The 25,685-nt window shown below is 32.9% G+C and overlaps 2 protein-coding genes across 4 annotated transcripts in view; one reads left to right on the top strand and one right to left on the bottom strand.

Annotated features, from left to right (window-relative positions):
• LOC124370176 (trichohyalin) overlaps positions 1-5,733 on the top strand; it is a 109,241-nt gene extending 103,508 nt beyond the window's left edge. Inside the window, exons 9-10 of the mRNA XM_046828470.1 lie at positions 548-723; positions 4,187-5,733. Of these exons, the coding sequence (XP_046684426.1) occupies positions 548-723; positions 4,187-4,558 (548 nt within the window). The 3' untranslated portion in view covers positions 4,559-5,733. The remainder of the gene's footprint in view (positions 1-547; positions 724-4,186) is intronic.
• Positions 5,104-25,300, bottom strand: LOC124370183 (transmembrane protein 234 homolog). 3 transcript variants are annotated; one of them, XR_006923165.1, is made up of 6 exons: positions 24,941-25,186; positions 17,964-18,115; positions 12,606-12,672; positions 10,217-10,309; positions 9,035-9,163; positions 5,104-7,683 (listed from the first exon to the last, which is right to left on the bottom strand). XR_006923165.1 is itself a non-coding variant. In XM_046828485.1 (5 exons), the coding sequence occupies exons 2-5, from the start codon at positions 18,108-18,110 to the stop codon at positions 9,099-9,101; spliced, it is 372 nt and encodes a 123-aa protein (XP_046684441.1). In that variant the 5' UTR covers positions 18,111-18,115; positions 25,193-25,300; the 3' UTR covers positions 8,990-9,098. The 3 variants fall into 3 exon arrangements, 2 of the variants coding, with proteins under 2 accessions (XP_046684441.1, XP_046684432.1); XM_046828485.1 differs by lacking the exons at positions 5,104-7,683; positions 24,941-25,186 and adding an exon at positions 25,193-25,300 and having other exon boundaries at positions 8,990-9,163; XM_046828476.1 differs by lacking the exon at positions 5,104-7,683 and having other exon boundaries at positions 8,990-9,163.
• Between the last annotated feature and the right edge of the window lie 385 nt (positions 25,301-25,685).

Genomic DNA, 25,685 nt, shown 5'->3' with positions numbered 1-25,685 from the left:
GGGAAAATACTTCACAAAACCACTTACTTACTTAGTCAAGGACATAGTCAATGCAGTGATACAATTCACCACTTTCCAAAGACATCAAATTGAGTTTTTTTGACACAAAAAATCATGACTACCGTTTTGGAACTGAAAGAGGTAAATTTGAGTTAACGTATAGTCAAAAGGTAAAACATATTAGTTTATTATGAAACATTCATGTAAAACAAACCAAGCATTATGCAGAGTACGGAAGCCTACACGATAATACTTGTTCCCATATACTTTGTTGTTCTAGATTAATTTGGAGTGAATACATACTATCCCATTCCTCTAAAAATTTTGATCATATGATTTATCACCTAACATAACTGAACCCCTGATTAATCCATTAACCATTATCAAAACTTAAATCCATATTGAGTTCAACTTGAATTCATATTATAACTATGAGATAATTTATTAATTATCATAGATACAATATAGAAAAATAGTTGGTAACTTTAATTTCTTAAAACACATCATAAGCATATTTATGCCTCAAATTGGTAATTTTTAATTTCAGTTGGTGATATTCCCGGGTCACGGAAGCTGCACAAATCGGTTACAAGCGGAGGTAGAAGATCACTCAGCCGAGAAGAACTATCTTCTAATCCAGAAGCCATCACGCCACAGTCACGTGTCCTGTCTCGCTCCATCTCAGTGCTAGCGCCGTGGCGACCAAGGCATAACCGCCAAGAGGTTTGTTTTTTGCTAAAGTTTAACTATTTTTAACATACAGAAATAGTTTTGTTTTAGTTTACACTGATTTGTTTTTTTAATTTAATAACTGTTTAAAATTTAATAATAAATACTATTTACAATAGAGAATCAAATATTTAACTTAACCTAGAAAGGTCTGATCAAAGATTTAATCCAATTTATCATCTAGTTATAATAACTTAGGCATTCACATAAGATCGGCCGTGTTTAATTTTCAGTGTGGACACATTCCTTACATTCCAGAACGAAAGAGAAATACATTTCTTTCTAAATTTGCTTAATGTAAACATTAGTGGTGGTTAAGAACAATCCTGTAAATTAGTCACAGTTTTCTCACGAAAGAGAAATGAGACTGATATCATTATAAAGCCAAATATTAAACACCCCTAATCAGCTTTATAAAACATTCATCTGGGATGGGGAATAGAAGTAATAAGCTAAATCTGTATTCCATCTGATACTTATTCTAACTACTAACTAACAAAGGTTTTATACGAGTATTCAGAAAGGTTGTGGTGTCTACACATAGGACACATGTTTCAATTTTGGAGTACACTATTGGCTTTTGAGGCTTAAATACTGTAACTGGCAATAAGCTGTCACTTAGAAGAGGAAGAATCATAGCAGATCATTATATTAAGTCAAATATCAAAGCATTATTGTATCAGATCATTATACCACAATGTACCATTTAAGTTTATGAAAAATCTGCACAAGATGGCTCCTACACATCTAAACAATGAACAATAGGCCAGAAATGACATTTGCCATCGATTTCTGAAATGATACCAATAAGAAAGAAATAGCTTGTCACAACTAATATCAACAATGTATACATTAGGAAAGTAAAAATGAAAGCCTTGGAGTAAAAAGCCTCTGTGTGTTAAAGCACTTTGTTAATTATGGTGTTCTTTCTCCTTTGACAAATTGTTACGTGTTGGAGAACAAAATGACATAAAACACATGGAATTGCATCAAGCCTCTTTATATAATATTCCAGCATAATCAATACTAATGGTATGCTCACTTTATCAATCCAAGTGATGAAACAAAATACAGTTTTATATTTGATGGACAAAACATTTGATAATATAGAAAATAATGGTTATTTAACTGTATTTTTCTTTTTTAGTTTCATCCCAATAATATTATAAATGTGAAAGTACTTATGTTTGTTTGTTTTGTTTTCACACGTAAACTACTCAACCGATTGTACTGAAATTTTACATGGACATTCTTGCACTTACGGGTATGAATTTTTTGCTTACTTTTATTTCAAAAATCATTTTCGGCTACGTCCCACTGCTTTTTTAAGTAATACAAAATCCCATCTTGGTCTCTAAGTTCTGTAATATTAATTGAATGAGCCTGTCAAATGTAATCAACTTTTCTGTGTAAACATTGTTTATTATTTTCTATTTGTTTACATTTATAGTGAGTAAGTTTTCTAATAAGTAACCATAATTTTTAACGATGATTTAGATTTCAGCGATTAGGTAAGTACTAATCTACCTTAGAAAATGTTCTAAAACATAAGGTCAGAATTTAATTCGAAGATTCCCTTTGAAGCAGTCAGCAAGAACTATACTACACGAAATTTCACTGGACTTTTCTTTTGAACTAATGTACCAATTCCAGCTTTAAATGTTCAAAAATGTTAAAAGACTTCTACTATAAATTTAAAAACTGACATAAAACCCATCTTAGTTCTCTTTTGACAGACATACGCTTCTCTGAACTGTGCTATACATTTCCTTGATCGAGAAATACAGTGTCATCAAAAAATAATGCCTAGATTTAATAAAATTATAACATCAAAACCTTTCATGTTAAATGAGTAATTCTTTCACTGGACGATAACTGGTGAACGCAAGTTTTGATTTTAGTTCGTCTGATTGTGTTTCCCTGTCTTTGTGATGCGCAGACAAGCTGCGCAATCGTCAAGGTCAGCCGGCCACAGACGCGCCGCCGCTCAGTACGATGTTGACCGTGCAACAAAAAGAACAGTGCGTGATTTGGTACACGGAGTCAAAGTCAATTGTCAGTGTACAGCGGCTCTTTCGGAGAACATATCCGGGTCAAACAGCACCTGATAACAAAGCTATCGTTCGATGGTTTAACCAGTTTAGGGAAACAGGGACCGTCGGCAAAAAATCTAGACCAGGCCGACCAAGAACATCAGAAGAGAATGTTGAGCGTATCCGGCAATCTTGTGTTAGGAGCCCAAAAAAATCCATTGCTCGACGAAGTCTTCAACTAAACATTCCAAAAACAACAATACAAAATGTACTGCACAAACGGCTAAGACTTCATGCGTATAAAATTCAGATAAAACAGCAAATAAAACCTACCGACCGCCCTAAACGAACTGAATTTGCAAGTTTTATGTTAAATGAAATTGATGATAATCCAAATTTTCTACAGAGAGTGTTGTTTAGTGATGAAGCTACGTTTCACATAAATGGATGTGTAAATCGTCACAATTGCCGTGTATGGGGATCGCAACAGCCAAACGAAATCCACGAGTATGTGCGTGACCTTTCTTTTTTGTAGAAAAAACCATTACAGGCCTAGTTTACCTGGACATGCTTGAACTGTTTGTGTTCCCCAATTAGACGATATCGAACAACAGACTGGACAGCGAATCATTTTTTATGCAAGATGGGGCTCCACCTCACTACCATCGCGAGGTACGCGTTGCACTAAACGCACGCTTCCCAAACGGTTGGATTGGTAGAGCAGCCCCCATTTCATAGCCTCCTAGAAGTCCTGATCTTACCCCTTTGGATTTCTTTTTCTGGGGGTACATAAAAAATATAGTTTACGCAGAAAAGATTCGGGATTTGGACCATCTTCGGGAGCGAATTTCTTCCGCAATCTTAACTGTTACGCCAGATATGATTGGACGCACGTGGCAGGAAGTTGACTACAGACTTGATATCTGCAGGGCAACGAACGATGCTCACATTGAATCATACTAAGGTATGAAAAAAAAAATTTATTTCTTTCCGCACATTTTAAGACTACAACCTTTAAATTACCTTTAATAGTTTTTTTATGACAGTTATTTAAAATCTAGGCATTATTTTTCGATGACCCTGTATAACAAAATCAACTATGAAACAAAACATACTAAGAACAAAGTAAATTACAATGGCCATCATTATAAACTTTTTGAGGTATTTTCTTGATTGTGGCAACATGGCAAACTCAACATTGGCGTCAGAAATTTAATTCACTCGAACCAGAAGAGCTCATACAAGTGCAAAACCTGTGAAATTGCGTGCAAAGCCCTGGGTAACTGCTAGTACATATTATACACACTACATATTCTATACATGGTCACAAGTATACACAGTCTAGTATTAGCCACATTATTTCTACAATGATGTTAGCAAATACAAGTCCAAATAACAATATTACCATAAATGTTGTGATGCAGGTCAACTATGACAGCGGTGGAAGACCCCCTCGAGCACCGAAGAGAGATAAGGAGCGAGTGGTGGAGAAGAAGAAGAGCTCTCGAGAACTGAGGAAGAGCAAGGAGAACCTGATCGACTATGAGGAGACCAGGAGAGGTAGCAGTGACAGTTTGGACCAGAGCCAGAAGCGAAGTCGGGGAAACTTGGTGTTCGTGGGACGGCGGGAGCCTCGTGATGAGGTTGATAACACGACCATGACCATGGGCAGGACACACAAGACTTCGGACAGATCATCGGAAAAGTCCAGAGACCTGGGCCGTTCCCTATCCATTCCTAAGGACAACCGTGTATCCTCTGGCTGGTTCAAAGGGAAAACATCAAGAGCTAAATGAATTACTACTCACATGAATTGTCAACAAGTTTGATGAATGATTTTCAGTTCTAGCCGAGTTAATCATTATTGTTTCTTAAATTTGTTTTCAAATCATGAAAAATTCTACGTACTACACTATCTCTGTCTTGATATTATACGATAAACTTACGTACAGTATCAGTTTGGAAATATACAACTTAATATAAAAAAAAAACAAGGTGTGAAATGAATATGAAACTTGCGTGAAGACTTACAGTAGTATGAAATAACTATGTGGATACATGATGAACTTTCACAATTATTATAGCTTTAATTCATCTGTTACATCAATCCTTAATGACTGTTGAAACATTTCCGTTTAATACCCTATACTTTAAAGAAGCTGTTTAAGGCAGCAATTTTCAAATTATCATAACTAAAGGAAGAATTAAACTAGTCAAGAAACATGACTAAAATGTTATCCACATTTGCAATATTAGGTTTAAGAAGTATCTTTTCAGCTTAATCTTTTTAAGAGCTAATCTCTGACAGAGAGAACTCTACTCCTATCTATTACCTCTACAGTTTCTTTATTCAACACACAACCTGCATCAAAAGTACTTAAATGTGAAGGAAATATACATTCTAGTATAATTAAACTGTGAATTCTATTACCACTCTGATCAAAATGTGTTATTTAATGTGAAAATCAATCCTTGAACTTTTTGATATAATAATGGATTTTAACTATTTGTTGGGACTGAAATGAGATGTTTCACATTAGATATTCAGTTTCTTATCGTTGTAATATCATAATTTAATTATAATTTATTTTAAAGACAATACTTTTTTTAGTTTTGCTTGTAAATAATGAACTACTAGTCCCATCAATCAAAACATCCATTTATGATACTGTTGTAACTGTTCGCCATTACAATCATTATAATTCTCAAGTATTTTAACAGCTGAAAGAATAATTCGATAAAGATATCAAACCAGTACTTGAACATGACAAAATCAAGAGCATTGACCGAAATATAAACAAAATGTAAGACCATTAACATTTCAGTTTGCCCTCATTAACTACTATAACGCATTAACCGAGGGTTCCTTAATCTCATGTTAATAATATCCATTTCCTCATTCATAACAAAGAATTATGTAAATAATGTATTGTAACTAATACAAGACTTAAATAAATGTTTCTATTACTAAGAGTGTTATTGGAATCCTCAAATCCTTCTTAAAATACATGCAAAGGGCAATCATTTTAGATATTTGGCAGTTGCACCAAGTAAGTACATAAAAGCTTGCTGATACCATTTACTCTGAGGTTATGCTTTTAGAACGATTTTAGGTTAAGATGCATTAGTAATCGGTTTGCTACCCTCCTAATGTCTGAATTACCCTCTTCCATAACACGGAGCCATGCAAAAATTTATCTGATCATCTCTGAGTAAGGAAAGATGAATTAGAGATTGGAATCTGGAATTTAGGAGCATACTAATAAATAAAAACTGGTGACACTTTGTAAGCAAAATTATCAAACTAAATGTGTACCTCACTCTCTCTTTGATTACTTGCACATCCTCTCAGGTGAAAGTAAATTATCTCAACTCAGTTACAGAACGTAGCCATTTCATGGATGATAGGTATTTTTATGAACAACATGCTATGTATCTACAGAACAACGAGTTTTAAATATTTGCAATTTAACTATTCAGCTCTTGTATATCTCACAATATCTGTTGACCTGAGTAAGGGTCAGGAGTACAGTTTTTCTAAGGAGGATCTAATAATTATCAGCAATTTGTGATTTTGCTGTAGCCTCATGTGTATATGTGTAATATCCGATTGCGGCTCTGCAAGAGATTTCCCATAGACAACTCTACAAACACACTATTTCAGGACATGTCTATAATGTATCAATGGGATAACTTGAAAATAAATAAATGATTTCACAAAATGCCTGATTCCATGGAGCCGGTACACATAGTACAAACATGCTCTATTTGATTTAAATCATAATTTATTTCAAACAATATTAACATGTTAATATAAATAATTGATAACATATAGTTATTTAAACCCACTTGCACATTTGAAAAATTTAAAATTGATGTGGAGGTAGGCATAAATAACGCTGTTAAAAAAAAATCGTATGTAATTTTTTTTATTTTAAGGGCACTTCTTAGGAATAAGGATCCAAATGTATTTTCTTTAAGAAAGTGACATAAAAAGAGTTTAGGCATAACTCAAAAGTAAACCTCACAGAATTTAGCATCTTATTTCACCCTTGTACTTCTTAACTTGAATATAGAAAATGTTTGAACAGTGTCACCAATTAACTCTGACCCAGTGAACAATGAGTCATTGTGCTTATTCCACAGAATATTGAATGACATTTACCTAGTCTTTGTATAGAGCCATTGTAAATATATAAAAAGCTTGTTACATTATTATTGGATAAGCAACTCTTGTATGATAAAAAACCACTTTTAATTATCATAATTGTAAAATTTTACACCTTACTAACATTATTAGTTCCTTTTTGACAAACTTCCTACAGTATGCTCATTTGAGTATGGCTCATTTGTATCATACATAACAGATTGTTAACTGTCCCTAATTTATTGTGTTATTTGGGATTGTTGTTTTATCAAGATAAAACAAAATTAAAATTACATGCTGCTGGTCTTATTTGAAAATATTGAATCCTGAATTTCACATGATACAAATTTTCAAAAATAATTGTATAAAAATAACCTGTTCTTCAGAATTATGTTGCCACAAACCTGTTTTTTTTTAATTTATGTATACTTTTATTTATAAAAAGGTTATAGGGAAATGTTGGTTATACTTGAGTCACCATGAGTAATAAAAGAGAGAGAGAGACAAGAATAATCATAACCATGGTGGTTGCATGCAGTCTTATCAACACACACATCACCCCTCTCTATCGTTGGATTGTACAAATTACACACATGCAGTTGACTGTATTGACCAGAGGAAATTTGCACTCACCCTTCAATGAGTCAATGTCTGGAGACAGTTCCTTCATTAATTAGCTTCATTGCTTAAAGTTTACAATTATAGCAACTATATTTTTAACTTCAGTGTAGTATAATGGCCTTGTTGTGTTTGTTGAGTGATTTGGATTTCCTCCTAGTAACAGGTAAGAACACATTTGAATGTTGTTAATAAATTTACAACTATAGCTTACAGTTTCAGGTTGTTATGAACTTGCCAGTGTTACTGTACAATAATAAAAATATTAATGTTTCAAACTTGCTTCCTGTGCTGATGTCTGTGGCAAATTCTGGCAAAACTTTAGTTATCTTCCAATTTAATTTGTAATTGAAATGAAATACTAATTTAAATAAACCAAGCTGTATCGAAAAACCTAGCTGTTGTTATTGAAATATCATCAGATGTAACGATTAATACTATGGCTAATAGTCCTAGCTCAGGTTATTTTGAGGCTTATACTGTCAATGGACTGTCATTATTGTTGTGGTGACATATTAATGCACATAATTTGGCATGTTGTGCTATTGGTAGCTTATTAAGGACCCGAAAGAGCCTTCTTAAAATCGTGTCATGTCCATCTGTCCATCCAGAAAACAGCCTATTGATTTTGAAGCTAAAAGATGTATGGGCAATCTGTATATCCGTGTCTGTCTGCCTGATAACAATTTATAGAAAATTCCTAGAGACTTTAAAATTATTAAATAAGTTCCTCTTTGACCAAGGATCAACCAAATTGTTTTTAGAGTCAAAAGACAAAGAGCAGTCCGTTCTTCTATCTGTCGTGTGAGATAACTCTTTAGATTTGTTCTACAGGAGGATCCTCTGATAATCTGTTGTATTCATTGCTGTTAAAGTTGCTGCCTCACAGCTTGAATTTTCCCACTTTTATAGGTTACCTCAATTTTATATTACGGGTCAGTGTCTACCAACTGCGTATATGCTTCACAAATTTAGGTCTCCTACAGAGATTTTAAGCTTATATAACTTTATTTAGATAAATTGGGTTTACAACAATATTATTGTATGCTTAAGCGAGTATTATCTTTACCATCAGGTTTTATGTGCATTTATTTTTTACAAAATACACATTTTATATTATTTTATTTTTATCTTGAAAATGCTTCCAGTGTCAATTTATAAATATAAAGTTAAATACAAACAACATTTTATTGTTCCAAATTAACTGAAAATTAGCATGGTAGGAGACTTGCATAGAATAATGAAGTACTGTGAAAAACACAACCTAAAGACATGGTTGTGAAATGTAGACACAAGGTTGTAAAAGACATAAACTAAGAAATTTAATGGCATAAAATTCAATTTTATACTTAAATTAATTGTTTAATGATATTAAGCTTCTATCAGACAAGTATTAAGTGTCAAATAGATAAACACACAATAAGAATCTAATTTTAAAATTGGGTAGTAATCAGAAAACTAATTAATTAGAAACAACTCTAATATTTAAACAATATTGTAACAGTACCATATCAGGAATGTACATTAATATTATATAATTGGAAATTGATTCCATATGTTGTGTCCAGCCTTTAAGTCTTGTCGAAGATGTAGCAAGCTGTTCCTAGGACAATAAGAGATGATCCTAAAATTGTTCCTGAAAATAAAGGAAAATAAAATAAGTAAGATAATTCTAATACATTGCAAGTGACAGCAAAAAAGTGTGCAAAGGTTTATTACTAAATCAATGAGGAAGATGGATATGATACCCATGAAACCCAGCATTTAACACAGACAATGATTACTATTTAACATTACTAAAAGATTCAAATGGATTACAACTACAACAAAATATTTAGCATGATAGCATCTACAGATTGTTGCTCAAAACCAGCTTTACTACACAACATTTCTTCACTCAGTCCTTATATAGACGCAAAGTCTATCTTCTCTTTTAAAGTTAAATCTGATAGAATCACTGACGATGATGTGTGTGTTTATGGAGGCAGTAGTAGTTAATATCTATTTAGTGTCTGCATAAAATTTCTTCTAGTTTAAAACAATTATTATTAAAAAAAATTATAAGACCAGCAAGCAGAAGGTGTAGGGGTTTGAGTCGATTTTTTAATACAACAATCCATTTTTTCTTAATCAAAATAAAATAGATTTTTTACTAATTTCAAAAATACCATATGTGTTATACTTTCCTAATGGGATTCATCAAATAATTAACGAAAAACAGTTTTTGGTTTCTTAATTAATTCATAAAAAACCAAACACAAATGGGTTCTGAGCTGTGACAGTTAGTTTTGACCAAATTTAGTTTTTTGAGTGCAGCGAGTGAACAACGCAATCAATTCAACTTGAGTATCTTAATTTGTTGGTCTGGTTATTATACACAATTTAGTCCATTTAAACTTTACTGGATCTCTTATACTTTCCAGATCCCTTCATTGTGCATAACATTCATAACATTTAGAACAATGTATAGTCTAACATGTCTAACATTCATAACATGTATAGTCAATTACATAAAAAAAGTGAATAGAATTATGGTTACAGACAAAAGTCAGATTTTTTCACACTGATTCTAACATGATCCTGTATTGAACATTGAATCTGCAGCTCAAAGAGTCATCTTGTTCCACATACCACTCATGTTTATAATGGTTAAAGCTAAGACTCCGTAGCAAAAGACTGTGGTACCTACTTGGTTTGGGTGCAGACTCTCCCAGGCACCAACCTGTGATTGCTGTCACTAGGAATGCTACAGAGTTGGTGATAGGAACTGCAAAAGTTAAATCTGGAACATAACAATGAAATCTGTTTTGAAAGGAACAATCATTTTGTTATCAATAATGGAAAATGTAATTTAAACTTTTTCAATAGAAGTAATGGATACAATCATTTTCTTGTAATGTTATCCAGGGCTAATTGATCTCTGGTAGATAGTTAACATAATGGGCCTATTGTAATACTTCTAAGTGGCACATAAACCCTCAGACCACATCCAGTTTCAAAGTTTATATATATATATATATATATATATATATATATATATATATATATATATATATATATATTTATGCTGTATAGTATGTCTTGTGGAAAGAATAGCTACCCAAACAAGTTGAAACTTACAGCAAAAACGGATTTTATACATATTTTGGCTAAGTTCATTGGTCAGCTAGGTATGCCATTTCATTCCAATACAATAGTTGTTCAAATTTAAACAGCTCATAACTTATTTATGAACCTAGGAAAAAATATTTTGGAATGCAAATAATATTTTTTTAACTTTTTGTTGTAACAAATTGTTTTGTATTTAGCAGAAGGCCTATTTGTATTCATCAAAGGTCCAGGGGGGTTTAAACCATATGAAAACAATGAAATCTTCTGAAAGAGACTGTTATTCTATTTCGTACTGGGCATAAAATAAAATCTTATGTTTTATCAATTATTTCAAAAAGTTTTAAGAAACAAAATTTAAAAAAAAAATATCACTGCATATTAATTAAGGATTGGTAAATCTACTTTAGTATCTATCCTACTAATGGGACACCATGTTTCCAAAATCTGCAACAACAAAATTATACATTTATGTAAATCTGGTATTATCCACTGCCTAATCAATTTATATTCACTGCGTGGTTTAAGCTTTGGGATTTCATTACAACTAGAATCCAATTCGGAGGTACTCTTCGAAACGAGCGCCACTCACATGAGATTGGAATAATGCTAAATAATATCTGTTTGTTCACATTATCAGTCATAGCATAATAGGTGATGATTGAGCTTTATGCAATTAATTAAGTAAGTGGTGGGGGCATATAATGGTAGAAAAATATTTGTGTATATTTTCTGGTCAATAAAATCCCTTTATTTATTTTTATAAATCCACATTTCCCAAAACATTCATCACAAAATATTTAAAAAAGCTAAGGTCAGTCTACATCTCTCACCATAAAATACAAGTTGATGGGTTTTTATATTCCCCAAATATTCAAATCTTGGATAAGCCGTGATTACTGATGCCGCTGACTGTGAAAATCATAATGTAATGTGTGCGATTTTTGAACATAATGTAACGGATCACAAATTTACATTGTATTGTTTACATAATTGTATAAATAAAGAAAATTAATCTGAATTATATTAGTGGGAATTTGTATTGGTGGTAACTTATATTGGCGGGGTTTGAATGATGTACATATTTAAAACCTAAACAGTGGTGTGTTTGCCATGAATGGAACACGTGGCAATGATCACTCATTTAAGGCAAGAGCCGACCTCGGTGGTCAACGGGATGGCACGTGAGAGTGGGGATGGATGACTGATGCACAATAACATGCAAAATTACCAGTTGGGAACAAGTCTTGTACATATAACAACGTATATACCCATTTCACGTCTGAAACATGTGGCGACTACATCAACTGGAAATCATGTTTGTCGTGAGTTGACGAACAATTTTTGTATCATGCATATTATCACTTAACGAAAATTTTATAACAGGAGACTTTCTTTTCTAAACATCAGAAATAATATCCAAATTTATTTGAGACCTCATAACATAAGTGTTACATTTGAATTCATGTTTGATATTTAAGTAAAGATTATTTTCATTTCAAAATTGAAAAAGTGTGATTAATTTATTTGACCTGTGTCTGAGTTTGAGTGAAAATCAATATATTAATTAATTTATAAACATAAACTCAACAATTATCCACTACAAATGGGACATCACTTAAGATAATCTGGGCTATAATAATTGGTACACCAACGTTCTGGTTGCCTATTACAAGAGATGCAGCAACAGGTGAGCAGCTACAATAAATCACACTACACAGATTCACATCAAATGGTGTAACCAACACGGAATTAGTAAACAACTGTTTTAGTAGTTTTTTTTTAACAGTACTTACTTTTCCAAATATGGTATAGACTAATAAAACTAGCCAATCAACTCCCTAAATTAATGCTGGATTTTTTACTGAATCTAGGTAGTTTGAGATACTCTTATTTAGCTATAATTTAATTAAAAACATATCTACAGTAGTAAGCTATGTAGTTTAGTTAGTTGATTATGAAGAGCTTACTTGCAGATTTCAAGGTGAAGTAATACAAAACTGAGCCACTTTGGTTGACCAGAAATGGGATCATGCACTGAAATAAAAAATCATTAACATTACGTAAAAATTTGTATTAAAAGTGTAGGATGTGAATAAGATATCAGAATTTTGTAAAGATAAAAGAGTGCACTAACTAGGATTGTATATGTACAATAACAGATCACCTTTTAAACCGTCAAGCAGTCATATAAACAAGTACACAGGACAACTTAATAATACTTTCTTGTATTTTAAAGTTGTGTAAATTACGAGGTGTGTTCAAAAAGTATAGTGAATTTTGTGTATTTTCAAAAATTATTTATTTATTCGTGAATATCTATTTTGTCCCCTTCAAAGTAATCCCCCTGGGATATTATACACTTGTGCCAACGTTTTTTCCAATCTTCAAAGCACTTCAAAAAATAATTTTTTTGAATCTTGTTCAGCTCCTCCTTTGATGCAGTCTCTATCTTGGGCATCGTCCTTTCATGGGCCTCCTTTTTCAGGAACAAGAAAAAGTCACAGGGGGCCAGATGTGGGGAATACGGTGGTTGCGGTATCATTAGTATGTTGTTTTTGGCCAAGAAGTCGCGTACAAGCAGCGATGTGTGAGAAGGGGCGTTATCGTGGTGCAAAAGCCAATTTTTGTCTTTCCACAAATTCGGGCGTTTCTGGCGGATTGCTTCGCGCAAATTGCGGGTAATATTCCTTATTCAACGTTATACCATGTGGCAAGAACTCATGATGCACCACGCCCCAGCAATAGAAAAAAACTGTAGGCAAAACTTTCACATTCAACCGAACTTGGCGTGCTTTTTTCGGTCTTGGTTCGTGCGGCAGCTTCCTTTGAGATGATTGAGCTTTGGTTTCCACAATAACCATAAACCCACGATTCGTCACCAGTTATGACCCTCTGGAGCAAATTCGGGTCGTCGCGGACAGATTCCAACATCTCATTAGCAATGTTCATGCGATGCTGTTTTTGATCGAAATTGAGCAATTTTGGTACGAATTTTGCGGCGACCCGTCTCATGCCCAAATTATCGATTAAAATCGAATGGCACGAGCCAATCAATATGCCTAGGTCCTCACCAATTTCTCTAACGGTGATTCGACGATTGGCCAATACCATTTTCTTCACTTCATCAATTTTTTCGTCTGTTGTTGAAGTGCTCGGGCGTCCGGCACGCTCTTCGTCGTTCACATCTTCTAGGCCTTCTGAAAACATTTTGTACCACCGATAAACGTTGCTTTTGTCCAAAGTAGCTTCTCCGTATGCCACAGTCAACATTCGGAATGCATCCACGCACTTAATTTCGTTTTTCACACAAAATTTAATACAGTTTCTTTGTTCCATTTTTTTTAATAGGTAAAAATCAAAGACGAACCAAAACACGTGCAATCAAAGCAGTCAACAATTAACTGAACATTCAAAATGACCGAAATTGTCAAAATAAGTGAGAGACATATGTACCAACATAACGCCACAAAAAAATCAAAATTCGAATATACGTAACCCGCGAAAATTCAAAATTCGTGATACTTTTTGAACAAACCTCGTACATGCTGTTGTAAAAAAACCAAGAGTTATAGGTTTGTTCTATACAATTCTAGTAGGTTATATGATCCAAACTTTTTAATTCATCTAACAGTGATTCATAAACGTTTTATAAAACATTGTGTTCAACAAACAGGATTCATGGTTCAAAACCGTTGAAAACATTCTTTTTTACAAGTTGTTTACGACGCTTGTCAACAACTGTTGATGATTGTCTGTTGAAGTAATTTTATTTTCTGAGCATGGAACAATAGCAAATATAACTTCATTAATAGTTCTTTTCTCTCTTAGCCTCTAAAGCTGACACTTCTCTCTATAAGTTTACTTGCATAGAACACATAATGTTGTATGTTACAGATAAAAATCCAAGAGATGACAACTTATTGACAAACTGTACATTGCTTGTTCTATAAATGTTTTCTTAAGCAATCAAGGAGACTCTTTACGAGACTTGCATTTGATCAGACAGCTCAATAAGATTGAGGAATAAAATATGTGGGGCATCTCTTTACCGAATTCACATGTTAAATGATATATTATCAACATGCTTTTGCTTCCAAGACTTTTTGGTTTATGTATCAAAGTATTAACTTACTAGTCACTTCTAAAATTTGTTTTACAATCCTTTTTTAATTAATAAATTCCTGGCTTATTTTCATTACAATTTTTTTTTAATGTAATATGACACCTACACCATTTTACTTTTGCATACAAAAAGGCTAAAGTGGTCATTGCATGGTCTGTCGTGTTTAGCAATAAATTTGGCTGTTCTAAAATCATTATGATTGTTATTAAGTGCGCTTTGCTCCTTTCATAAAATACATTTCCAATAATTTTTTTTTTCGCTGCTTCCGGAGTGACAGGAGATTCAGGATGGGTAAGGTTAGGGAGTAGGGGCCGCCTCCTATCGAGATCCATGAGGAAGAATTAGGGCACTACATCTCAAAGTCATGTCCCCCTGGAAGAAGGGGAGGCCAGCTCTGAACCAGCCTCTCCAGTCAAAATAGGCAGGGGGTGGCATACCCTTGGTGAGGTTACCAAGAACCTCTGAGGTTAGGGAATAAACTCCAACAGTCATCTCCCACAGTAGACTAGACCTATCGAATTGCCCATGAACCCCAGAATCTCGACATAGGCGGTTAGTGATGTGCCGCTCCTGGACATCCATAAGTTTGCCCAGATTGAAGTGACACATCGGTTTTTGCTATGCCCAGTGGTGGGTTCAACTGGAAGGTATAAACCAGCCAGAAGTGATCCCTGCTGGGTAACAGTTGTATGGTTAGCACAATTGTTGTGTTCAAACGTTTTTTCTTAAAGAAGTCAACTGATCTGTTTTGCTTGATTCGTTAAAAGTTACCAAGAAGCTACACCACTCTTTTTACACACCCGTATACTCTTGTTTAAAAGTTAAGAGTTGGAAAACTGTCTTTTAAATCTTACTACCAAGCTTCTCGTGTTAGATTTCTGACGTCCAAATGGAAAGACAACTATAAATATGCTTACCACTTGTCGTCAAATTTTAAGATTATGAGCTTAAATTATTTTGAGGTTGAGAGTTATCAACAAGACATACCAACTAATCTTCAGTTTAAACTTTTTTAGTCTATGCAGGTAGGTCTCCTACAACTAGAATTTCATAGTATATTTTCATCACTAGGAGTAAAGGTTGTGTTGGTGCTACACTCATTCTATCATTTTTTGGTTTATTTAGGCATAAAACTCACTAATATTTGAAAAAACCGAATTGCAATGGAGTAAAGTATTAAGTCAAACGCATACAACAAAATCTACTAGTGGTCCTTTAGTCTCTAAAATACATTTTATACATAAATTAATTTTTCTTCTGCTAAAACAAAAATTAATTATGCTGACTATATTTGTTCTTTGCACCCAAAACATTTTGGTTAAGAATGAAATTAAATAAATATAACAGTAAGTTTAATATTGTATGGTTAACTTGTAATTATATCATTCATTCTAATTACATAAAGGTACTTTGGTATTATCCACAGGTCACTATTTTTATAACAGTTTTTCTTACTAGGGACCTGAAAAAACTACATTATTAGACAGAACAGATTTTATTTTAATTACTGTGAAAATTATATGTTATCATGACGATCAGTTCTTGTTTTTTACCTCCCAAAAGAAAGAGATGTCGGCGAGGAGGTCCACTCTGTGCTTACATACTATTTGTTATGAGGCTCTACATACATACGTATTATAACTACAAAAAGTTAAAGTTGACATTTATAAGCACTCACTTGATCTGAGCTTGAATTAAGGTTAATTACATATCAATGCCACTGCAGCAAAAATTTGGTTATCAAGTGCAGACAATCTAAACCTAAATTTTCGGCAACAAAATATAAAATAAAAGACTTTATTTAACATCAAAACACTTTAGAAGTCCAAAAACTTTATTTAATAGCGAAGTATTCATTAGGATTTAGATGGAAATCAGCAAACAACAAGGCGACAAGAAAACCAATAGATAACTTAGTGCACGTATGAACAAAAGATTGCTGTGTAAAAAAAAGAGGTTTCTATAAGCGAACAACAAGATTGCTCTTTATTGGAGCATTGACAGAATTTTTACACAGACTAGATAAACTACCAAATAATACAAAATCAAATGTCAAACCGAATAACGTTATAAGTATTTAGTAATTGTAGTTATAGTTCAGTTACGTTTTTATATCTAGAAAACTAATAATGGTACTTTGGTATTATCTGTAGGCCATTACCTATATAACATTCTCTGGCATTCTCTTACATTTTTGCTATGGTAGAGTAAGTGCCGAATTAAAGTACTATCTCGATGGATGTTCTTTTTTTTCACCAGAAGTGGGGTAAATTTGGACGATCTGGGACGTGATCTTAGGTCAGGAAAGTACGATCAAATATGTCTATATAACCCTAGCCATCAGTCTATTATTGGTTACCCTGCATGTTTAGCGAAAAAAGGAAAACCTGCAGATAAGTTATATTACACAAATTCAAGCTCAGATCCCGTGAGCGCTTGTATAGGTTATCTTTAACTTTGGTACTACTTATAACATATTTATGATAACCTAATCTAAACCTAGTAATAACAAGAAAGTAGATAAGGACAGAGTCGTCTATTTCTTGCCAACATCGCTCCCTTTGGAAGGCAGAAAACAAGAACCGATTGTCATAATGGCATGCAATTTTCACAGTAAGTCAAATAAAGTCCTTTATTTTTAATAATGAAAATTTTTAGGGGCCTAGTAAGAGAAACTGTTCCATACATGTGGCCTCTGGACAATACCAAAATAAATATTTTTTAATTTATAAACAGCTTGGTTTCATATGCCACGAATTCATCATATTTGTCTCAAACAAGTTGGCCAACAAATAGCACATTTTCTATCACAATTGACAGTAACATAATATGATATGACTCCCATTATTAAATACTGTGCTTATTTGTAATATGGCAAAGTTAACTTGCCACAAAATCAGTATATTACAAAATCTACCATGTTCTCACTTATATTTCAAAAGTGTCCAGACTTGTTAAGTCTTACTTAAGAAAAAACTGTTAGTCAATATGTCTAAACTTGTTTTGAAGCTTGTAAACTGATATTGTAAAATTTGATAAACTACCAAATTAGAAAATTAATATAAAAAGCACAAAGTCATTTCTATTTTAATAAGGGAGAGAGAGAGGAGGAAATTTTGCAACTAAGGATCTAACAGTTAGCCTAACTGAACATAAAAGGTATAAGAAAATGAAATTATAATTGTAGTTTAAATGATCATACCTTCCAGTTGGTAACAAAAAACTTGATGTCCTTGAAGAATCTGACAAAGACATTGCCTCCTTCAACTTTAGAGACTCCAGCAGACCCCTTCTTTATCAATGGATTAGTCACTCCCCATAACAACCCCACAAGGAAGAGGTACATCATTTCATCTGAGCCAATAAACACGTGTTACAGAAATAAAAATGTACCAATACAATCGGATTATGATTATCGATTTGAAATATCGATACTATCGAATAAAACATTTGACCTGTAGATATTAAAAAATAATCGTTGCCAGCTTTCTTTATTTAGACTAGTGACGTCATATCAAGCTGTTGTTATTTCGTTTATGTAGGATGATTCCAATCATTCGATAATCATGATCCGATTGTGTTGGTGAGCACTTATTGAGAGTGATACACAGTCGCTGCAACGATCATCACCAGTACCTGGATCAAGGATATCCCAAGGGCCCTCGATATACGAATAATGGCTGCAGTATGATCCACCAACAAAATCGGATTATGATTATCGAATGATTGGAATCATCGATGTTCATGACCATCCAAAAGACTGAACGCAAAATGTCAGAACAAATAACATAATAGATATTTCAAAGAACAATATGGGTTTGCAATCGGAAATGGTATATATCTGCAGGTATGATGCCGTCCAAAGTACATTCATTAATAAAAAAGTAATAGCCTAGTTTGTTTTATTTCAACTAAAATAGTACATAATTTTTCATTATATTCATAATACCAAATTTAGAATGTTCAAAACACGTCTTTTCAAGATCGTTTTTAGATACGTCATGTTTGTTCTTACTTTCCTTGCAGTGAAACACTATTTGATTTCCACCTTTAACCCTTTGAGTGCCACGGCATATTTCCCAAGTCATACGCATAAATTGCCGGAGCATTTCCTTCTGTTTTGCAAGCGTGTGTGGAAAAAACTATATTAAAAAAAACTATTCAACCGATTTGAATAATTTTTTTTTTAGTTTGTGTGTTATAAAACAAGGTATTTTTTCCATATAATATTATAATTTTATTTTTATTTACACAAAAAGAATATAGGTTATAACAAAAAACTAAAAAATGAAAAAAAATATATTTCAAGTTTGAACTAAAATTTTATTTATACAATATTTTTTAAATTTTTTTTTAGCTATACCATATGAAAGAGCATGAAAAACTGAACAAAAATCATGCATAATATGGTGTGTTACAGTAATATTTAACCAGATACTGCAATATATACAAAATACAACAAAAAGCAATTTTTGTTCAAGTTTGTCAAAAGTTTAGAAACAATATTATAACTATCCTATTTCACTCAATGAAGTAAGACGACTGTAAAATACTAATTATATAAAAAGTATATAAAAATATACACAGGCCTACAATATAACCTTACTTCACCTAAAATCAATAGTTTGATTGGAACTTGCGTTTTACTTCATCACCAATCCAACAATAAAATATACGTCACTAAACACGAAAAAAGAAGTTTATAAATGCATTGTAAGTTTTACTAAACACAATTGCAGAATAGTAATAACAACAGTTTTCAGCATAAACACACGAAACTAGCACAATGTAAACACACAACAAATGAAACTGTGTAGTTAATGGCAACAAGTAGCAGCTGACCAACTATTGCGTCATCTGTTTTTTTTTTTTTCTGATGGCAAATAACTACAAGGGGGCGGTGAACAATAAAAATCAATCACAATCGATTGTTCGAAACTTGTAGATTGCCGTGAAATAAGTTATTTGTCAAAACAAAAATAAATTATATGTGATATTAATTAAATAAAAATCGTCTACTGGGTAGATGCCGGCAATTTATGCACATTTCACAACATCTACTATGTAGACGCTGCGGCACTCAAAGGGTTAATTCTAGTTTTCATCTTGTGAATAAAAATCTGGACAATTCATATTTAAAGGAACAAGGTCATTATCTTGTAACCATTTAGAACATTGCTCTGTGTTTATAAAAACATTTTGAGCCGATATCTGCATATTCATCACCGTTGTTCTTGTTGTTGTCACTAGCCTCCTCCTACATAAAAATAAGAAATGGTATTTATTTACATTAGCGTGACCATGGAAAATGGACTTTATTTTCATGGGTTGGGCATTTATAGCCAAGTATTATTATCACAGGTGCATATAAACTGGGGGGAAAGTATATTATTGTATTATATTGTTGCCTTTCGGACATTATTGCGTTAAGGAGCAGGGGCATCACGTGATCTGGGATTCGACTTTTGCAAGCTTGAGTGAATTTTTTTCCTAAAAGAGCAAGCAGTTCGCAGCACTGCGCAGCGGGCAGGCATCGTTGACAGGGTTAACGTATTAGTCAGCATCAAAAGGTGTGCCATTACCACTACTGAGCGGAGGAACAACAGTAGTTCAAAATGGGCCCTTCTTTATTTGAGAAGGCGCGGAGTAATACCAAACTGTCAAATATGGATAGTGTTGCCAGAGGTACGATAATTATCATAAAGGTACGATAATTTCATTGATTTAATACGCCGGTAACCAAATCAAATCAATCTTTATTCACATAGGTATACATTGAGTACAGTGTTGCGTCATAACAATAATAATGAGAGTAGTTTCAGTTCTATAGCCTCCTCCAGTCCTGAAACTCCTGTATGGTGTATATGGATCGGTCCTAAGAGTGCTTTCTTGAACTGTTTATCCTGTAGTTTCTGTAGGTCTTTTGGTAGCCGGTTAAAGAAGGCAGCACCTCGATAAGACGGCTTCTTTTCATACAAGCTGAGTCTAACATACACGATGGGCAGTTATTATCGTACCATGAAAGATTTTTGACAAATTTATACAAGTAACAAACCAAAAGTTAATTATAACATAATTTATTATATGAACATAACATACTTTTTCATTAAATGTGTTTGTTATGATTATTTTATATGAAAGTATGATAATTTCTCGTTGTTGGTATGATAATCGGTTTTTAAAATCTGGCTATACTGAGTTTGAGCAGACGCGGAGTTATAGGAAACTGTCAAAAACGGAGTTTTCAGAGGATTTAAAAAAATCGTAGCTCCTTTGATTTTCGTTGCTGACGAATTTTTTCTTCAATATTGTTTTCAGGAAAAATTGTAGTTTTCAGGAAAAAAAAATGAACATGGGTCAGTCCATTTCAAATCACCCAGGTCATGTTGCTCAACATTTTTAATTTGCCTATTTTTTTTATTATGAGTTCCCTATGGGTAGACAATCACAAAACACTATTTGAAAAATTTTTACAAACCATAGTTTTTTCCTGGCGGCCATTTTAAAATGGCGGTTTTGCAGATTTTAGTAAAATACGCGGTTTGCGAAAAGTTTAATTGCCAAGCTATTTTTAAAGATATCAGAATAATCCAAAAACCAGTGTGTTCAGCATAAAATGAACTTCAATTTGACATTATAATAATGTTTCTTTTGTGCAAGAAAGTCAGTCAAAGTTGTTCTGCAAAATCTCGGAAGAAAATCATCAATTGTTACTTTTTAAGACCATAAAAGTTTAAGAAGGAAAAGAGACTCACTACTAATATTTTATTTCTTTGTTGAAAACTAATATAACTACCTACTGAAAAAGTTTTAGCCCTGAGAATGCTCTCCTTTTTTTCTAGAGCTTTTCAAAAATGGCCGAAAGCCTAATAATGTCAATTTTCTAGGGTTAATAACTAAAAAGGGACTGAATGAAAATAAATGAAAATTTTACAGAATGTTCTTTATACAAATAGGAATATCTCATAAAAAAATTATGACTGAGACTTAACTAAATTTAGAGATATACAGCATTGAATTTCAGTTAAACGCGCTACCCTTTTTCTCGCTTGTGCGGTACCAAGTTAGCAAACAGGGGCTTGTTTAAATCATTATGTTAACAATAAACTTATATTTAATGCTCAAAAAATTATATTCCTTATTTAAACCTACTTAGGATTTACAATAAAAATTATTTAAAACCAGAAAATAATGGTATAAATAAACAATACTCATAACCACAAAATACCACTTGCGCACTTTAGGAAAAATAATTTGCTTAGGTCTATTATACTGTCAAAATGTATATGCATTTCAATTTATGTTCTAAAATATAATATTATTAAATACATTTTATAAAATACATGATGTAAAAATATATGTTAGTACCTGAGGAATATTTTAAAATAGTAATAGTAAAAGGTGAGTGACTTATCAGCTGAAGAACAATGTTTGCTAAAATTAAGAATTTCGAAAGAAATTACTAATATTTGCCACTACCACAAAGATAAGTATTTAGACAAATACAACCACATTTATAGGAAAAAATGTTGTGGGAATAAATGAGAAACTATGTAATGAATTATCATCTTTATTTAATTCGCTGATGAAAATTGCAGCCAATAAGTAATTGAAAACAATGTTTTAAATCTAAATGCACAGAAGAACAATATTATGTGGATACAGTATGCAAGTGTAGTACAAAAATTGTATCGGTAAGTTAAGTTGAAGAATTATAATTCTTACCTATTGTTCTCACTGTGTAAGATTATGAGTTACTATTTTAAAATATTCCTCAGGTACTAACATATATTTTTACATCATGTATTTTATAAAATGTATTTAATAATATTATACGGTACTTTGGGATTATACCGACCACACTAGTATGAAGAACACAAAAATAGAAATTTATAGAAACAAACATGATAGAACGAAAAAACAACTCTTCAATTACAAAATTACAAACTTACAAGCATTTCCAGGTATTGTGATCGCTGTTATCTTATCTTTCTCGAGAATCCTGATTACGGCAGGCCGCGCGGCATCACGTGATTTGCACGGTACATAATTGCCTTTCCATTACAATTCAATTTATATTTCTGATTAGCCCCTCTAGAATTTGATATTTTACTGATAGGTACTATCTCGAGGGATGTTTTTCTTTCGTCGACATCAGCGCGGGGCAGCACCGAAGGTGCTGTCAATGCCCGCGCTGATGGCCGGAGGCACTCGCATTTTGGGTGGCGGAATGTGATCAAGAATAAAAACAAGTTTTTAGTGTTTTTTTAATAAAGAGTTTAGTTTGGTAAATGTTTGTTTTTGTTGAAATTTTGTGTTTGGAGAAATGTAGAGGTAAAACACGGAAGTACAACAAAGCGATGCACCAGCTGAACGGGCGGCGAGACTCTGCAATCACGTTATCTACTAGACGCTCGACTTTGACCTCTGTCTGAGGATGGGGAGGGGTTTGCGATAAGACAATTCCTGTTTTATATGGACGAAATATTGTTCTACGCTAATCTAGTAATCAGTAGAAACGAAATATGAAATAACGATTCATGTCTGGGTGTGGTCGGTATAATCCCAAAGTACCTATTATACTTTAGAACATAAATTGAAATGCATATACATTTTGACAGTATAATAGACCTAAGCAAATTATTTTTCCTAAAGTGCGCAAGTGGTATTTTGTGGTTATGAGTATTGTTTATTTATACCATTATTTTCTGGTTTTAAATAATTTTTATTGTAAATCCTAAGTAGGTTTAAATAAGGAATATAATTTTTTGAGCATTAAATATAAGTTTATTGTTAACATAATGATTTAAACAAGCCCTTGTTTGCTAACTTGGTACCGCACAAGCGAGAAAAAGGGTAGCACGTTTAACTGAAATTCAATGCTGTATATCTCTAAATTTAGTTAAGTCTCAGTCATAATTTTTTTATGAGATATTCCTATTTGTATAAAGAACATTCTGTAAAATTTTCATTTATTTTCATTCAGTCCCTTTTTAGTTATTAACCCTAGAAAATTGACATTATTAGGCTTTCGGCCATTTTTGAAAAGCTCTAGAAAAAAAAGGAGAGCATTCTCAGGGCTAAAACTTTTTCAGTAGGTAGTTATATTAGTTTTCAACAAAGAAATAAAATATTAGTAGTGAGTCTCTTTTCCTTCTTAAACTTTTATGGTCTTAAAAAGTAACAATTGATGATTTTCTTCCGAGATTTTGCAGAACAACTTTGACTGACTTTCTTGCACAAAAGAAACATTATTATAATGTCAAATTGAAGTTCATTTTATGCTGAACACACTGGTTTTTGGATTATTCTGATATCTTTAAAAATAGCTTGGCAATTAAACTTTTTGCAAACCGCGTATTTTACTAAATTCTGCAAAACCGCCATTTTGAAATGGCCGCCAGGAAAAAACTATGGTTTGTAAAATTTTTTCAAATAGTGTTTTGTGATTGTCTACCCATAGGGAACTCATAATAAAAAAATTAAGCAAATTAAAAATGTTGAGCAACAAATTTTATTTTTATTGGGTGATTTGAAATGGATTGACCCACATACCTTTCCATGGTCACTTTAATGTAAATTGATACCTAAGAAATAACAACAGCTGGTAATGACGTCACTAGCAACAGCTGGTTATGACGTCACTAGTCTAAATAAAGAAAGCTGGCAATGATTATTTATGAATATCTATAGGTAAAATGTCGTATTCGATAGTATCGATAGTTAGAATCCGATTGTGTTGGTGGCCGCTTATTATCCTGTAGCCCTAATAACCATTGGAAAGTAAAAGTAAAAAAGATTACACACATACAAATCAGTCATGTAGCATACAAGTAACTTAGAATAATAGAACATAACAAAATGTTACTGCACACGAGAAAAAGTAGGTCCTCATACCTAAATTAGAATTTTTTTATGTTATTTGTATCAACACACACAAACTTATTCATATTTTTTCAGGATGAAAAGAATATAGTAACAACATATATAAAGGCTTGCTATTCTAGCATTCAATTTTATTGGTACCTGGCCTAATGCTCAATGTTATAATACTCAACTTGTTAAATTTCTTAACCTTTCATTAAGGATTCCACATCTTGAAATTGCAATGTGTTATCGATGGGAATCCTACTTACTTATTAAGAAAAGATGCATGGAATAAAAACAACCTTCTCTTACCCATATCATTCAAGGAGGTTATATACTCGATGTCACATATTTATAAACTCGATTAATCACTTTGGCATTACTATTTTTTGTTTGAAATTTTTGGGAAGTTGAGGAACTAAATCATCTATCAATCTAGCTGGCTATTAATAAAGTGCGTTTAAAAACAAATGAAACTAAGTCATTACACCATAACCTCAACCACTTTCCATTATCCTTAGTTTACGAACAGTGTAGTAGGCTATCAGGAATAACGTCACTTGCCATTGCAACAATGTTGACGTCAGGCGCATACACTTTTGTAGCAACTATTAGCTGCTCTGCTCTACTGAACAGACTTCCAGTGACACTGACAGTGGCGTAACTAAGGATTAGCGGGGTAGAACCATAGAGCACAGAATTTCTATTCTGTGCTCTATGGATAGAACTCACTCATGAGCCCTAACAATACAAAATGGCATAACAGACAGATAACAGCAATTCAGCTTGTTTTAAATACAGCAGTAAAATATTTTACTTTGAACTAGATCTGTTAAATTCATTCATATTTAGATTTATTCAAATTTATACCGGGTGTGGTGTACTTGCTCTTCAGAAGGATGTAACCTCCTAAAATCTAGACCTAGCTACGCCACTAAGTGCTGAATTCTGAGTGCAGACTCTGACAGCTGAGTCATGAGTGCGAGCATGATCCAACAGTTACATCGTCAAATCCCAAATCACTTAAGGGAATCCTTCAATGGTCCATGTCCGACCG

Source organism: Homalodisca vitripennis, chromosome 1, assembly GCF_021130785.1.
Source record: "Homalodisca vitripennis isolate AUS2020 chromosome 1, UT_GWSS_2.1, whole genome shotgun sequence".
Taxonomy (NCBI): Eukaryota; Metazoa; Arthropoda; class Insecta; order Hemiptera; family Cicadellidae; genus Homalodisca; species Homalodisca vitripennis.
This window is presented reverse-complemented; position numbering and strand designations above follow the sequence as displayed.

Excerpts from the sequence above, each read along its gene's own strand:
- LOC124370183 (XM_046828476.1), bottom strand. Across the intron at positions 10,310-12,605 it reads CTTCACCTTGAAATCTGCAA|ATTTAACTTTTGCAGTTCCT; the intron begins GTAAGCTCTTCA and ends GTTATGTTCCAG. Across the intron at positions 9,164-10,216 it reads AGAGTCTGCACCCAAACCAA|GAACAATTTTAGGATCATCT; the intron begins GTAGGTACCACA and ends CTTTATTTTCAG.